Genomic DNA, 14,458 nt, shown 5'->3' on the forward strand with positions numbered 1-14,458 from the left:
TATTATGTTGAGGAAAGTTCCCTCTATGCCTACTTTCTGCAGGGTTTTTATCATAAATCGGTGTTGAATTTTGTCAAAAGCTTTCTCTGCATCTATTGAGATGATCATATGGTTTTTCTCCTTCAATTTGTTAATATGGTTTATCACATTGATAGACTTGCGTATATTGAAGAATCCTTGTATTCCTGGAATAAACCCCACTTGATCATGGTGTATGATCCTTTTAATGTGCTGTTTGATTCTGTTTGCTAGTATTTTATTGAGGATTTTTGCATCTATGTTCATCAGTGATATTGGCCTGTAGTTTTCTTTCTTTGTGACATCCTTCTCTGGTTTTGATATCAAGGTGATGGTGGCCTCATAGAAGGAATTTGGGAGTGTTCCTCCCTCTGCTATATTTTGGAAGAGTTTGAGAAGGAGAGGTGTTATCTCTTCTCTAAATGTTTGATAGAATTCGCCTGTGAAGCCATCTGGTCCTGGGCTTTTGTTTGTTGGAAGATTTTTAATCACAGTTTCAATTTCAGTGCTTGTGATTGGTCTGTTCATATTTTCTATTTCTTCCTGATTCAGTCTTGGCAGGTTGTGCATTTCTAAGAATTTGTCCATTTCTTCCAGGTTGTCCATTTTATGGGCATAGAGTTGCTTGTAGTAATCTCTCATGATCTTTTGTATTTCTGCAGTGTCAGTTGTTACTTCTTCTTTTTCATTTCTAATTCTATTGATTTGAGTCTTCTCCCTTTTTTTCTTGATGAGTCTGGCTAAAGGTTTATCCATTTTGTTTATCTTCTTAAAGAACCAGCTTTTAGTTTTATTGATCTTTGCTATTGTTTCCTTCATTTCTTTTTCATTTATTTCTGATCTGATTTTTATGATTTCTTTCCTTCTGCTAACTTTGGGGTTTTTTTGTTCTTCTTTCTCTAATTACTTTAGGTGCAAGGTTAGGTTGTTTATTCGAGATGTTTCCTGCTTCTTAAGGTGGGCTTGTATTGCTATAAACTTCCCTCTTAGAACTGCTTTCCTGCATCCCATAGGTTTTGGGTCGTCGTGTCTCCGTTGTCATTTGTTTCTAGGTATTTTTTAATTTCCTCTTTGATTTCTTCAGTGATCACTTCGTTATTAAGTAGTGTATTGTTTAGCCTCCATGTGTTTGTATTTTTTACAGATCTTTTCCTGTAATTGATATCTAGTCTCACGGCGTTGTGGTCAGAAAAGATACTTGATACAATTTCAATTTTCTTAAATTTACCAAGGCTTGATTTGTGACCCAAGATATGATCTATCCTGGAGAATGTTCCATGAACACTTGAGAAAAATGTGTATTCTGTTGTTTTTGGATGGAGTGTCCTATAAATATCAATTAAGTCCATCTTGTTTAATGTATCATTTAAAGCTTGTGTTTCCTTATTTATTTTCATTTTGGATGATCTGTCCATTGGTGAAAGTGGGGTGTTAAAGTCCCCTACTATGAATGTGTTACTGTCGATTTCCCCTTTTATGGCTGTTAGTATTTGCCTTATGTATTGAGGTGCTCCTATGTTGGGTGCATAAATATTTACAATTGTTATATCTTCTTCTTGGATTGATCCCTTGATCATTATGTAGTGTCCTTATTTGTGTCTTCTAATAGTCTTGATTTTAAAGTCTATTTTGTCTGATATGAGAATTGCTACTCCAGCTTTCTTTTGGTTTCCATTTGCATGGAATATCTTTTTCCATCCCCTTACTTTCAGTCTGTATGTGTCTCTAGGTCTGAAGTGGGTCTCTTGTAGACAGCATATATATGGGTCTTGTTTTTGTATCCATTCAGCCAATCTGTGTCTTTTGGTGGGAGCATTTAGTCCATTTACATTTAAGGTAAGTATCAGTATGTATGTTCCTATTCCCATTTTTTCTTAATTGTTTTCGGTTCGTTATTATAGGTCTTTTCCTTCTCTTGTGTTTCTTGCCTAGAGAAGTTCCTTTAGCATTTGTTGTAAAGCTGGTTTGGTGGTGCTGAACTCTCTCAGCTTTTGCTTGTCTGTAAAGGTTTTAATTTCTCCATCAAATCTGAATGAGATCCTTGCTGTGTAGAGTAATCTTGGTTGCAGGTTTTTCTCCTTCATCACTTTCAGTATGTCCTGTCACTCCCTTCTGGCTTGCAGAGTTTCTGCTGAGAGATCAGCTGTTAACCTTATGGGGATTCCCTTGTGTGTTATTTTTTGTTTTTCCTTTGCTGCTTTTAATATGCTTTCTTTGTATTTAATTTTTGACAGTTTGATTAATATGTGTCTTGGCGTATTACTCCTTGGATTTATCCTGTATGGGACTCTCTGTGCTTCCTGGACTTGATTAACTATTTCCTTTCCCATATTAGGGAAATTTTCAACTATAATCTCTTCAAATATCTTCTCAGTCCCTTTCGTTTTCTCTTCTTCTTCTGGAACCCCTATAATTTGAATGTTGGTGTGATTAGTGTTGTCCCAGAGGTCTCTGAGACTGTCCTCAGTTCTTTTCATTCTTTTTTCTTTATTCTGCTCTGCAGTAGTTATTTCCACTCTTTTATCTTCCAGGTCACTTATCCGTTCTTCTGCCTCAGTTATTCTGCTATTGATCCCATGTAGAATCTTTTTCATTTCATTTACTGTGTTGTTCATCATTGTTTGTTTCATCTTTAGTTCTTCTAGGTCCTTGTTAAATATTTCTTGCATTTTGCCCATGCTATTTCCAAGATTTTGGATCATCTTTACTATCATTATTCTGAATTCTTTTTCAGGTAGACTGCCTATTTCCTCTTCATTTGTTAGGTCTGGTGCATTTTTATCTTGCTACTTCATCTGCTGTGTGTTTTTCTGTCTTCTCATTTTGCTTATCATACTGTGTTTGGGGGTCTCTTTTTTGCAGGCTGCAGGTTCGTAGTTCCCCTTGTTTTTGATGTCTGTCTCCAGTGGCTAAGGTTGGTTCAGTGGGTTGTGTAGACTTCCTGGTGGAGGGGACTAGTGCCTGTGTTCTGGTGGATGAGGCTGAGTCTTGTCTCTCTAGTGGGCAGGTCCACGTCTGGTGGTGTGTTTTGGGGTGTCTGTGGACTTATTTTGATTTTAGGCAGCCTCTCTGCTAATGGGTGGGGTTGTGTTCCTGTTTTGCTAGTTGTTTGGCATAAGATGTCCAGCACTGTAGCTTGCTGGTCGTTGAGTGAAGCTGGGTGCTGGTGTTGAGATGGAGATCTCTGGGAGATTTTCACCGTTTGATATTATGTGGAGCTGGGAGGTCTCTTGTGGACCAGTGTCCTGAAGTTGGCTCTCCCACTTCAGAGGCACAGCACTAACTCCTGGCTGCAGCATCAAGAGCCTTTCATCCACACGGCTCAGAATAAAAGGGAGAAAAAGTAGAAAGAATTAATAGAAGTAGGAAGAAAGAAAGAAAGAAAGAAAGGAGGGAAGGAAGGAAGAAAGAAAGAAAGAAGGAGAGAAAGGAGGGAGGGAGGAAGGAAGGAAGGAGGGAAGGAAAAAAGAAAGAAAGATACAGTAAAATAAAATAAAGTATAATGAAGTTATTAAATTAAAAAATAATTATTTGGAAAAAAAAGGGACAGATAGAACCTTAGGACAAATGGTGGAAGCAAAGCTATATAGACAAAATCTCACACAGAAGCTTACACATACACACTCACAAAAAGAGGTAAAGGGGAAAAAATCATAAATCTTGCTCTCAAAGTCCACCTCCTCAATTTGGGATGATTGTTTGTCTAAAGGAGGGAAGGAAGGAAGGAAGGAAAGAAAGAAAGAAAGAAAGAAAAGAAAGAAAGAAAGAAAGAAAGAAAGGTACAGTATAATAAAGTTATTAAAATTATTAAGAAAAAGTAAAAAAAAAAAACGGACGGATAGAACCCTAGGACAAATGGTGGAAGCAAAGATATACAGACAAAATCTCACACAGAAGCATACACATACACACTCACAAAAAGAGGAAAAGGGGAAAAAATCATAGATCTTGCTCTTGAAGTCCACCTCCCCTTGTCTATTCATGTATTCCACAGATGCAGGGTACATCAAGTTGATTGTGGAGCTTTAATCCGCTGCTTCTGAGGCTGCTGGGAGAGATTTCCCTTTCTCTTCTTTGTTCTGACAGCTCACAGGGGCTCAGCTTTGGGTTTGGCCCCGCCTGTGCGTGTAGGTCGCTGGAGGGCGTCTGTTTTTTGCTCAGACAGGACGGGGTTAAAGGAGCCGCTGATTCGGGGGCTCTGGCGCACTCAGGCCGGGGGGGAGAGAGGGGCACGGCGTGTGGGGCAGGCCTGCGGCGGCAGAGGCCACCATGACGTTGCACCCGCCTGAGGCCCGTCGTGCGTTCTCCGCAGGAAGTTGTCCCTGGATCCTGGGAACCTGGCAGTGGCTGGCTGCACAGGCTCCCCGGAAGAGGGGTGTGGCTAGTGACCGGTGCTCGCACACAGGCCCCTTGGTGGCGGCAGCAGCAGCCTTAGCCCCGTCTCTGGGGCCCGCGCTTTTAGCAGCGGTTCGCGCCTGTCTGTGGAGTCCGCGCGTTCAGCTGCGGCTCACACCCGTCTCTGGGGTCCACCATTTTAGCCGCGGCTCGCTCCCGTCTCTGGGGTTCGCGCTTTTAGCCGCGGCTCGCGCCCGTCTTTGGGGTTCGCGCTTTTAGCCGCAGCTCGCGCTGGTCTCTGGGGTTCGCGCTTTTAGCCGCAGCTCGCGCCCGTCTCTGGGGTTCGTGTTTTTAGCCGCGGCTCGCGCCCGTCTCTGGAGTTCCTTTAAGCAGCGCTCTTAAACCCCTCTCCTCACGCACCAGGAAACAAAGAGGGAAGAAAAAGTCTCTTGCCTCTTCGGCAGCTCCAGACCTTTTCCCGGACTCCCTCCCGGCTAGCCGTGGTGCACTAACCCCTTCAGGCTGTGGTCACGCCGCCAACCCCAGTCCTCTCCCGGAGCTCCGACCAAAGCCCGAGCCTCAGCTCGCAGCCCCGCCCGCCCCGGCGGGTGAGCAGACAAGCCTCTTGGGCTGGTGAGTGCCGGCCGGCCCTGATTCTCTGTGCGGGAATCTCCCCACTTTGCCCTCCGTTCCCCTGTTGCTGTGCTCTCCTCCGCAGCTCCAAAGCTTCCCCCTCTGCCTCCCGCAGTCTCCACCCGCGAAGGGGCTTCCTAGCGTGTGGAAACCGTTCCTCCTTCACAGATCCCTCCCACTGGTGCAGGTGCCGTCCCTATTCTTTTGTCTCTGTTTTTTCTTTTGCCTTACCCAGGTACGTGGGGGGTTTCTTGCCTTTTGGGAGGTCTGAGGTCTTCTGCCAGCGTTCAGTAGGTGTTCTGTAGGAGTTGCTCCACGAGTAGATGTATTTCTGGTGTATCTGTGGGGAGGAAGGTGATCTCCGCGTCTTACTCTTCCGCCATCTTCCCCTCCGCCCCTCGTTTTCCTTCTTATGATGTCTTTGTCTGGCTTTGGTTTCAGGGTGATGCCAGCTCAATAAAATGGGTTGGGCAGTGTCTTCTCTTTTCTGTATGAATTTGTGTACAACTGGTATTGTTTCTTTCTTAAATGTTTGAAAGAATTTAACAGCAAAGCCACTAGACCTGAAGTTTTCTTTGGGCAAAGATTTTAAACTATGAATTAAATTACTTTAATAGATGTACGTCTAGTCATATTATCTGTTTGTTCACCTGAGGTGGTGAGAAGTTGGAGGATGCTGAGTGCCCATCACCGGGAGAGTAAGCACACTAAGTGTTCTGCAGCAAATCAAAGCAAGAGATTGGTTGCCCACATAACAATATGGATGGTTTGTAGAAACAAAATTCTAAAAGAAAAAATCAAGAAACAAAATGAGATCTTTAACATATACCATTTATATAAGTTAAAATGCATGCATACAAAGGGATCCTGACTCCTCACACCTCATTCTCTTGCGAACAAGCGAATATCTTCTGTGCATTCAAGAAATATGTATGTACAAATAGACATAGATATTGTGAAAATCAATGATATCTATATTGAAAATACTTTCTTCTTACAGACGTTGACGAATGCCAGGCTATTCCTGGGATATGCCAGGGAGGAAACTGCATCAATACAGTGGGCTCTTTTGAATGCAAATGTCCTGCTGGTCACAAGCAGAGTGAAACTACTCAGAAATGTGAAGGTAAGGGTCTCTATTTTGAGGGACATGTCTAATTGTTGACTCTGAATCCAAGAAAAACATGACTTCATTTTGAGTTTTGGAGGATTTAATCACAATTGTAATTATTTATTTTAATATGAAAGTGAAGGAATAACCTTAGAGTAGTTTTGTATTAGTTTGTGTAATTAATGGGGTTGATTTGGAAAAAGAGCCAATGATCATTTTACATTTGTTATCTCAGTTTGTTTTAGTAAGAGTCAGAGTAATCCAGCCATTTATATTTTTTCCTTAATGAAATAGTTTTCTATTTCACTTATGAAATTATATCAAACATTAAAATTGGGTACAGACTAGTTCCTAGGAACAAGGAGAGTGTTTGATTATACGTGAGAAGGCACAGCCGCCGATTGATGAGAGTGGTTGTGACATTTCCATTAATCATCCAACAATGTATTACTTCTTAGTTGAAATGGAATGAGCCTTTTCTACAGCACGTTTCATAAAAACAACATATAGAACCAAGACACAGTTTGGCGAAAGTCAGTGCCACTCTATTCGCACTTGTCTATGTTCTTTAGGAAAGGGGGCTATTGATGTAATGTAGGCGCCACCTGGAGCCCTGAATCCAGTCGTCTCTTTCCTTATTTCCTGCCCAGGCAGCCAAATCCATTTAACCAAAGCCGAGAAAAAATTATGTGATTTAATGTTTGGGATTGGTGGGGAATAGTATGATTGGAAGAAGTGGTGATTAGAATTTGAAAGCTAAGGATTTTATGAAGCCTTTACTTTGTGTCTAAGTCATATTTATTTGAATAGGTCTTAAAAGTGAGTATTATGAATTTTCTTTGGGTTATAGTGTCTCTTTATGTAAAAGATCAAGTGGTGTTTCCTTACATAAAATTATTTAGTGTAATTGGTGGCATAATATATCTGGAAAGACTATAAACTGTTGCTACACTCAGTTACAGGTTTTGAATTATAGTCAGTTTACATATAGTTTATGTAGTATCAATGCAAAAGTGTTGCCATAAGTTTAAAGCTACTCTTTGTTCTAAATAAAAATACGATAATAGGAATTACTTTTGACCAACTGTCAAAGGTAAGATTTTAATTTTTTATGTGGATTACAATGAATGTGAAATATAGAAGTACTAAAAGATTTAGTTTCAAGTGATGCCCTCCCTATTTCTATTATAGCACATTTTATATTTCTGTTCATATGGCAATGAAATTCTCCAAAGAAATCTTTTTCAGTCTGTAAGTTACTAGATCTGTTCAGAAATAAGAAAGGTAACTAGAGCTTTGAATATGTCATTAGGGGAGTGGTGGTAGCATTAACAAGGAACTGCAAAGTCACGTTAATAACTTTGAAAAATTGTGTTATTGATTTTTTTGTATGTGTATTTGTTTATTGACCATCTCACTTCAACACTTGAGTAAGATCGTTGAGGACAAAAACTCTGTCTTGGTTCATGTTATATCAAAGAGCCTGGAACAGTTCCTGATATATCGTAAGCTATATTGATTCATTGGGAACAGGCTAGATAATAAGTTAAGTTCTTTTACTTGGGTTGAATATCCAAAAGAAAAGAAAATATGGGGCCAGAGTTGACATTGTTTTTGGAAAGAGGCCAGTGATCTTCATGATGGGAATTTTTCCTTCATCTGACTTTTTTTTCACTTTCTTAATAATCTTATTTTACTTTGGTTGCAATTCAAAAACCAAGAGCATGAACCTTAAGTGCAGTTTAGCATTTTTAGATTTTTGTGTCATTGTCCCTCTTTGGTCACCTGCAGGAAATGCTTTTGAGGTCAGGGACCTTCACTCTCTATTTAAGAGGAAGAACTATCTTCTGCTTGTTCATTGGGATATCTTCTTAACTAAAATCTTATCCTAAAAGGCTTGTTCTACTGGAAGTTTGAACATATATAGTTTATACTAAAATGAAAAAAAAATGGTGAAGGAGCATTCATCTCCTAATTTAATGTTTGAAACCTGTGACTCTGTATCTATCATTGAGGCCTGTTTTGTTTCACATCATTAGTCGGGTGGATTCTTTTTTCTCATGTTCAGTTATAGGCTACTGTCCGAGCAGTTAATCTGAGTCCAAAGCAGAAAGGAATATATGTTTCTCCCTCTCTGTTTGTTTGTAAAAGAATCAGTTATTTTCCCCCATCACTAAGTTAGTATCCCAGATTCAATAATACCTCTCATGTCTACAAAAGTCATATCTTATTTCTCCTGGGCCAGATTGCCTACAAAACCTTTTCCTAATTCTGTCATACAGTGGGCAAAATTATTCTTTGGTGGAATAAACTATTTATTCACATCCAGAAAGAAAGTTGTTTCAGTTATTTTTGCTTTTCAAAGATTCATTCATCTAAATGTCTGTTTAATTTAAATGAAGAAGAAAAGCAGAACATATCAATATAATGTGAAATGGTGTATCAGAAGACTGTCCACATTTTTCTTTTTTATAATAAAATATGTTATTTTGAATTTCAGTCCACTTGGATAAAGCACAAGTAGGTACCAGATGTCCTTACATGATCCCTCCTCCCAGACTATACCTTCTTTGACATTCCTTGAGCTAGTTATTCTTTCATGGCTTAAATGGAAGGCAGGAAAATAGCATCACTGTATTGGAAAGATTCCCTTCCGTGGCCCTTTACATGTCAAATAGTTGTTTGCAATTTATTCTGAAGGGTCTTCAGCTTTGCTCCGTTACCACAGTATTTAGTTGTTTGGGATTTGTGACAACAAATGTATTTATTTATGCTCATGAAACTCATGAAAGTTGTTGGCACAGTATCGTTAGCTGCTGTTCCAACTCTGATAAACCGTGGAAAATAAACGTCTGTGCTAAACTGAAAGGTACTTACTTTTACTCATATTACCAAAAGTGTATTAACTTCAAAATAAATAATAAATAAATTCATTGACTATTTCTCCCAAAGAAAACTACATATTAAAGATTGAGATTCAAGTAAGGGGACTGTAAACATTGGAAAACGTTTTAGGTCATTAATTTAAAAAACACAGAACTAGCTTTTAAATCTTCTTAAGAAATTTGCAACACTGTACTTAAAACATAAATCCCCTCTCCCGTAAATAAGAAAGCCCACGCTGTTAAACTCAAATCTACTTTCTGCTCTCATAACAAATAAGGTATTCCTCTATCACAACACTTTTTATTGTGCATTATTAGTAATTTTTTGTCTGAGTCTGCCTGCAGGTAATTTGTGCCAAAATAACATATTAATAAAAGCTAATATTTATGGAGCACTTAATTTATTCTCGACTATACTTAAACCACTTTACATGGGTTTTCTTATTAAATCATAATACAGTGCTGTGAGGTTGGTTACTATTATTAACCCACTTTACAGAAGAAGAGACTGAGGCACAGAGAGTCTGAGTGACTTTTGCAAGGTTTAATGGCTAGGAAACCATGGAGCCAGGGGTCCAACCTGCTAGATTCATTCCAGAGCTTTCACTCTCAGCAAGCTCTGTTGAGCAAGCAAAGGTGGGTGACCGGGCAGCACACACTCCAACTCATGGACTGTATTTACAGGGGGAAACTCATGGAGACAGCAGAAGCAACAGGGGTACCTGTTTGCTCATTGAATTCTGTGGTCATGCCCTGCAATCCAGCAGGGTCAGAGTTAGACCCATTTCGGTGATCCTTGTACTGGCTGTGGAGATTTTGCTATATTTTCTATTTATTAAAATGAAAGTTTATTATGTACTACTGTGCTAAAATAATCCATTCTTTATGACTTTAGAATTGAAATTGCAGGGGAAGGAGAACAACAGTAGGGAAAATTGGAACCGAACTAATTCTGTCTTTATTCACAGAAGGGAGTCAATAGCAGAGGTCTAGAGAAATTAATAGTAAAAGAGGAAGAGGTCAGGGTGTTAATACAATGAAGCTGATTATAATTTGCTTTTGGCAAAAATATAAGTATTATTTTAAAGGGTGTATGTAGTAGTTGTATTGTGAAGAAACATGTTCTTAAATCATCTTTAAACAAAAAGCTGCAAAAATCCTGGTCATCAACTGCAAATGAGCTTCATGGCCCAGTGAAATCACAGCTGATGCAGGAGTCAAAACACAGGCTGCTCCTTTGCAAATAGGTAGGTTAGGACTTTTAAAGTAGGAAACAGGTCAATCTAGCTCTACTTTATGGTGATTGCATTTGTCTATTTCAGGATTTCTTTTCTCTCTACACACACATATACACACATCTACCTACATATCTATGCTCCCTCTCTCTCTCAGTTGCACAGAATTTTATTCATCACCGTATTTGTTTCATGGCATAATCTCATTATTATTCCACACAAACCCTGCTTTCTTTTTTTCTTTGATTCCCTATCTAAAAGTGTGGAGCAATTTCAGAGGCTTCCACTTGGCCTTCCTCACTATAATAGCTCTTGCCCTACAGGCCAAGTGCTGTCTGTGCCAGTTGTGCCAACTAATAGGTGTGTTCCGACTAATTAGACATTTGAGGTCTTGGGAAGTGAATACTGGCTGGGTCCGTGCACCCAGTGGACCCACTGTGACCTGAACCTGGTCCAGAGCTTCATTCATTGCCTGGCTCTTCTGTATCCTCATACTAATGTGGGACCATGATGCCACCTCCAGGTGTCAGTGTCATTTCAGACCCTGTGTCCAAGGGTCCTCTCAATGTTTGGGTGTCATAGCCTGCTTTTTTAAGTTGCTTTAAATAATGTAATAAGTACCCATGAAACTACCAAAAATAAAAGCCAGGGCCAGGATAATAACCCGTATTGATCATGGTGCTCCCTCAACCACACTTTGTATCTGGATTCTACATTTTTCTGGCTTTTTTTAGATGGTTGTATTACACCTATAGATATTTCACTTATTATTGTTAATTATTATTTCAGTTTTTAAAATTTTACAAAAAAATTTTGATCTGTGTGGAGCTTTTATTATAATGAAATGGTTCATCTATATAGTTGCATGTTGTTCTAGTTCATTCTTTAGAATAGGATATAATATTCCATTATGTGGCTTTATCTTAGTGTGTTTATCCACTTTCTCACTGATGGGCATCGTTTTCTGGTTCTTCCTGTTGTGAATAGTGGTCAGTATACTTGCAGACACACATACGCTGATTTTCCGGAGGGATATCTACCTCTCTTTTTGATCCCTTCATTTCCCAAAGGGTGACTCATTCACATTTCCACTAGGATTGATGTCTGTGTAGGCAGCTTAGGTCACAAGGCTTAGCATGCTGAGCCTTGTTTCCACCTACTGTTGTTTGATGCCTGATTGGGGAACAAAGAGCCTGACACTCTGCAGTTAGGGTGCCTCCCCCCTCATCCCAGGCCTGTGTGCTGCCTTTCAGAGAAGCATCTGCTGAGCGATCAGTGAGCCCACTCTGGCTCACAGGGCTAGACTCCCATCTTCTAAATTACTCCTTAGGTCTTTTCCTCGAGGCTTTGAGCTCATGATACAGATTAAGAAATCATACAGGAGAAGCAAAGATACTGCAAACATTTCCATATCTTGTTAGTTTTTGTTTTGCACATGTTACAATTTATTTATATTTTCCCAAAGCATTAAGCATGACCTACTCTTTTTTTTTTAATTGAGGTATATACTTCACTTAGAATATTAAATTAGTTTCAGGTATACAGCATAGTGATTCAATATTTTTATAGGTTATACTCCACTTAAAGTTATTGCAAAATAATGGCTATATTTCCCTGTGCTCTACAATATATCCTTGTTGCTTATCCATTTTATACATAGTAGTTTGTGTACCATACACCTATCTTGCCCCTCCCACCTTCCCTCTCTCCACTGATATTCACTGGTTTGTTTTCTATATCTGTGAGTCTGCTTCTGTTTTGCACATACATTCATTTGTTTTATTTTTTAGATTCCACATATAAGTGATAACATACAATATTTGTCTTTCTCTGACTAATTTCAGAAAGCATAATTCTCTCTAGTTCCATCCATGTTGTTGTGAATGGTAAATTTTCATTTTTTATGGCTGAGTAATATTCCATTATATCTTCTTTATCCATCGTATGTTGATGGACACTTGGGTTGTTTCTGTATCTTGGCTTTTGAAGCATCACCTCATCTGAAGCATAGCATTTTCCTGGCAACAGCCTTCAATATTCAGTCTCATTTTTGAGGTATATTAATAGAAGGGATGGAGCCTATAATAGCCCAAACGCCTCCTTGAGAACAGGATTAAATTCTGGGCAAGTCCAGCACACTGGCAAAGATTGCTAAAGCTCATTTTCCTAAGTTAACCTGATCTTAGTCCCCAGCCTCCTTCTTCCCAGTTCCCCATACCCTCTCCCCTGGAAACAAAGTTATTAATTTTATAACACAGGGACAATAATGGAAACTTTATTTAAATGGAATTACTAGCTCTGAGAATCAAAGCCTGGCTCAACTTGCCATTGCTTCCTGTGTGTGCTAAGCAAAAATGACATCCAGCAAGTTCCCTGTGTTTTCATTTCTCACTCTCTCTTTCTCCCCGCCCCCCCATAGAAGGTAGACAGTGACTTGTAATCAAATGAATTGATAGTAAAAGTTCTTTGCACTAAGGAATCTGCTTTTCATGATGCATTTATCTTGGGAGGCAGAGCCTTGAGTGGCTTAGAAATTTTTTGCATATATATTAAGAGTTAAAATCTAAAATGGAAATCTGAAGCATTTATGCTTTCATAACCATTTGGGAAGGGCATATGGGCCAGGTTAGCAGTGGGGTTTTCAATTTTGACTTTAGAAGCCCCCCATGTGTCTCATGAATGGAAATGTCACATCCAAGAAAGTGAGGCCAGCAGGCAAGAATGATAGGAAGTCCAGAGGAGCAGCCAAACAGCAGCCTGGGGCTGACATTTGAGGCAAAATCAGCACATATCACTTTCTAGGGTATTTATCAGAAGTTGCCAGTCTAAACTCTTTCAGCTTCTTCTCACAAATGACTTCTGCTATTAAAATGCATGCATTAAGTAACTTGGGCACTACTTTGGCAATCTTAGGCAACTCACAGCAATATTTCATACTGAGTTACTGAAGTGACATCTCTCCCTTAATTTAAACCTAAATGAAATGGTTTTCATGGAAAGTTGCACACATAGTTTTCCACGAAAGCCTGAAGGAGAAAGAGTTCTTTATTTACGGCATTATGGGTAGCATCATCATTACAGACATGAAGTCTGTGAAAAATACATATTCCAAAAGAAAATTATTTAACAAAAAGATATTCTTTAGCTTGTGATCTAGGTTTTGAATCAATTAGAAAAAAAATTAGAAATATTCAGGTCACATTTTAACTTTTTTTTAAATGTGATTTTTTAAAAATCTTTATTGGAGTATAATTGCTTTACAATTTAACTTTCTTTTACAAGAAATTTATTTTTTAAAGTTTTCATTCCAAGAACAAGAGGAAAATTGTAGAGAGAAATGACAATTTAAGTTTCAAGTACAATTCAGGAAATAAATGTGGAGAGAGAGGAGAGCATAGGAGCAAATAGTACAAGATTTGGGGCCCAAATGTCAGGGTCTGTGCTTCAGCAGCATGTGGGGACTGTGTGATCTCAAGCAAATTAATGCCTTTATCTTTACAGTAGAGATAATAATGGTCTTTTCTATATAAGGTTTTTATGAGTATTATATAAGATAAAGAAAGCATTTGGCCTTTTTTAGGTCTTTGTTAAAGATGGCAGGGATATATAGCATAGACAATTTAATTATAAAAGATTCAATAAACCATGTGATTTGAGATCTTAAAAAAATAATTGTAAAAGAGTTCTAATATAACATTTCAGTTATTACTTGTAGTACAGTTTCCTATAAATAAACTCTTTTAATCTTAAACAAAACAAAACAAAATTGACCTACTGGAGCATATATTTGCCTACTCTGACCAAAGTATTAACAAACAATGAAATGGACTCAAACCCATCATCATGATGAAGGAACATGGAACTGGGGATTTAAGATTATCCATTAATTCCTGACGTCTCACCCTGTTTTTACTCCTCTAGCCCCAGTTTCACCCAAATTACAGAAATGGATATTTGAGGCCCAGGGGACTTTTATTTATTTAGCATAACACAATGGTCAGGAAATTGTATTTTAGTGGATTCAGGGAAATTTTCCCAAATGGTGGAACCAGTGTTTCCCCAGTGCCATTATGTATTTAAATCCCTTTTTAAATAAATATGAAAAAAAGCATGGTAAAGTAATTTACATGATTCTTGCAGTTCACTTTCTGCTGAAGATCACTGGAAAAATTGAGAGCCTGCAAAAAACCGTTCTCAGAGTTGCAAAAGTAGGTGTGTGTTAGTGATAGAAAAATCTATTC

The 14,458-nt window shown here is 38.7% G+C and overlaps 1 protein-coding gene across 1 annotated transcript in view; it reads left to right on the plus strand.

Moving 5' to 3' along the window:
- The window catches only part of FBN2 (fibrillin 2), a 232,723-nt gene that overhangs the window by 75,115 nt on the left and 143,150 nt on the right, over nucleotides 1–14,458 (plus strand). Inside the window, exon 7 of the mRNA XM_060006959.1 lies at nucleotides 5,987–6,112. Coding sequence (XP_059862942.1) covers nucleotides 5,987–6,112 — 126 coding nt within the window. The remainder of the gene's footprint in view (nucleotides 1–5,986; nucleotides 6,113–14,458) is intronic.

This window comes from Delphinus delphis, chromosome 3 (genome assembly GCF_949987515.2).
Source record: "Delphinus delphis chromosome 3, mDelDel1.2, whole genome shotgun sequence".
NCBI lineage: Eukaryota > Metazoa > Chordata > Mammalia > Artiodactyla > Delphinidae > Delphinus > Delphinus delphis.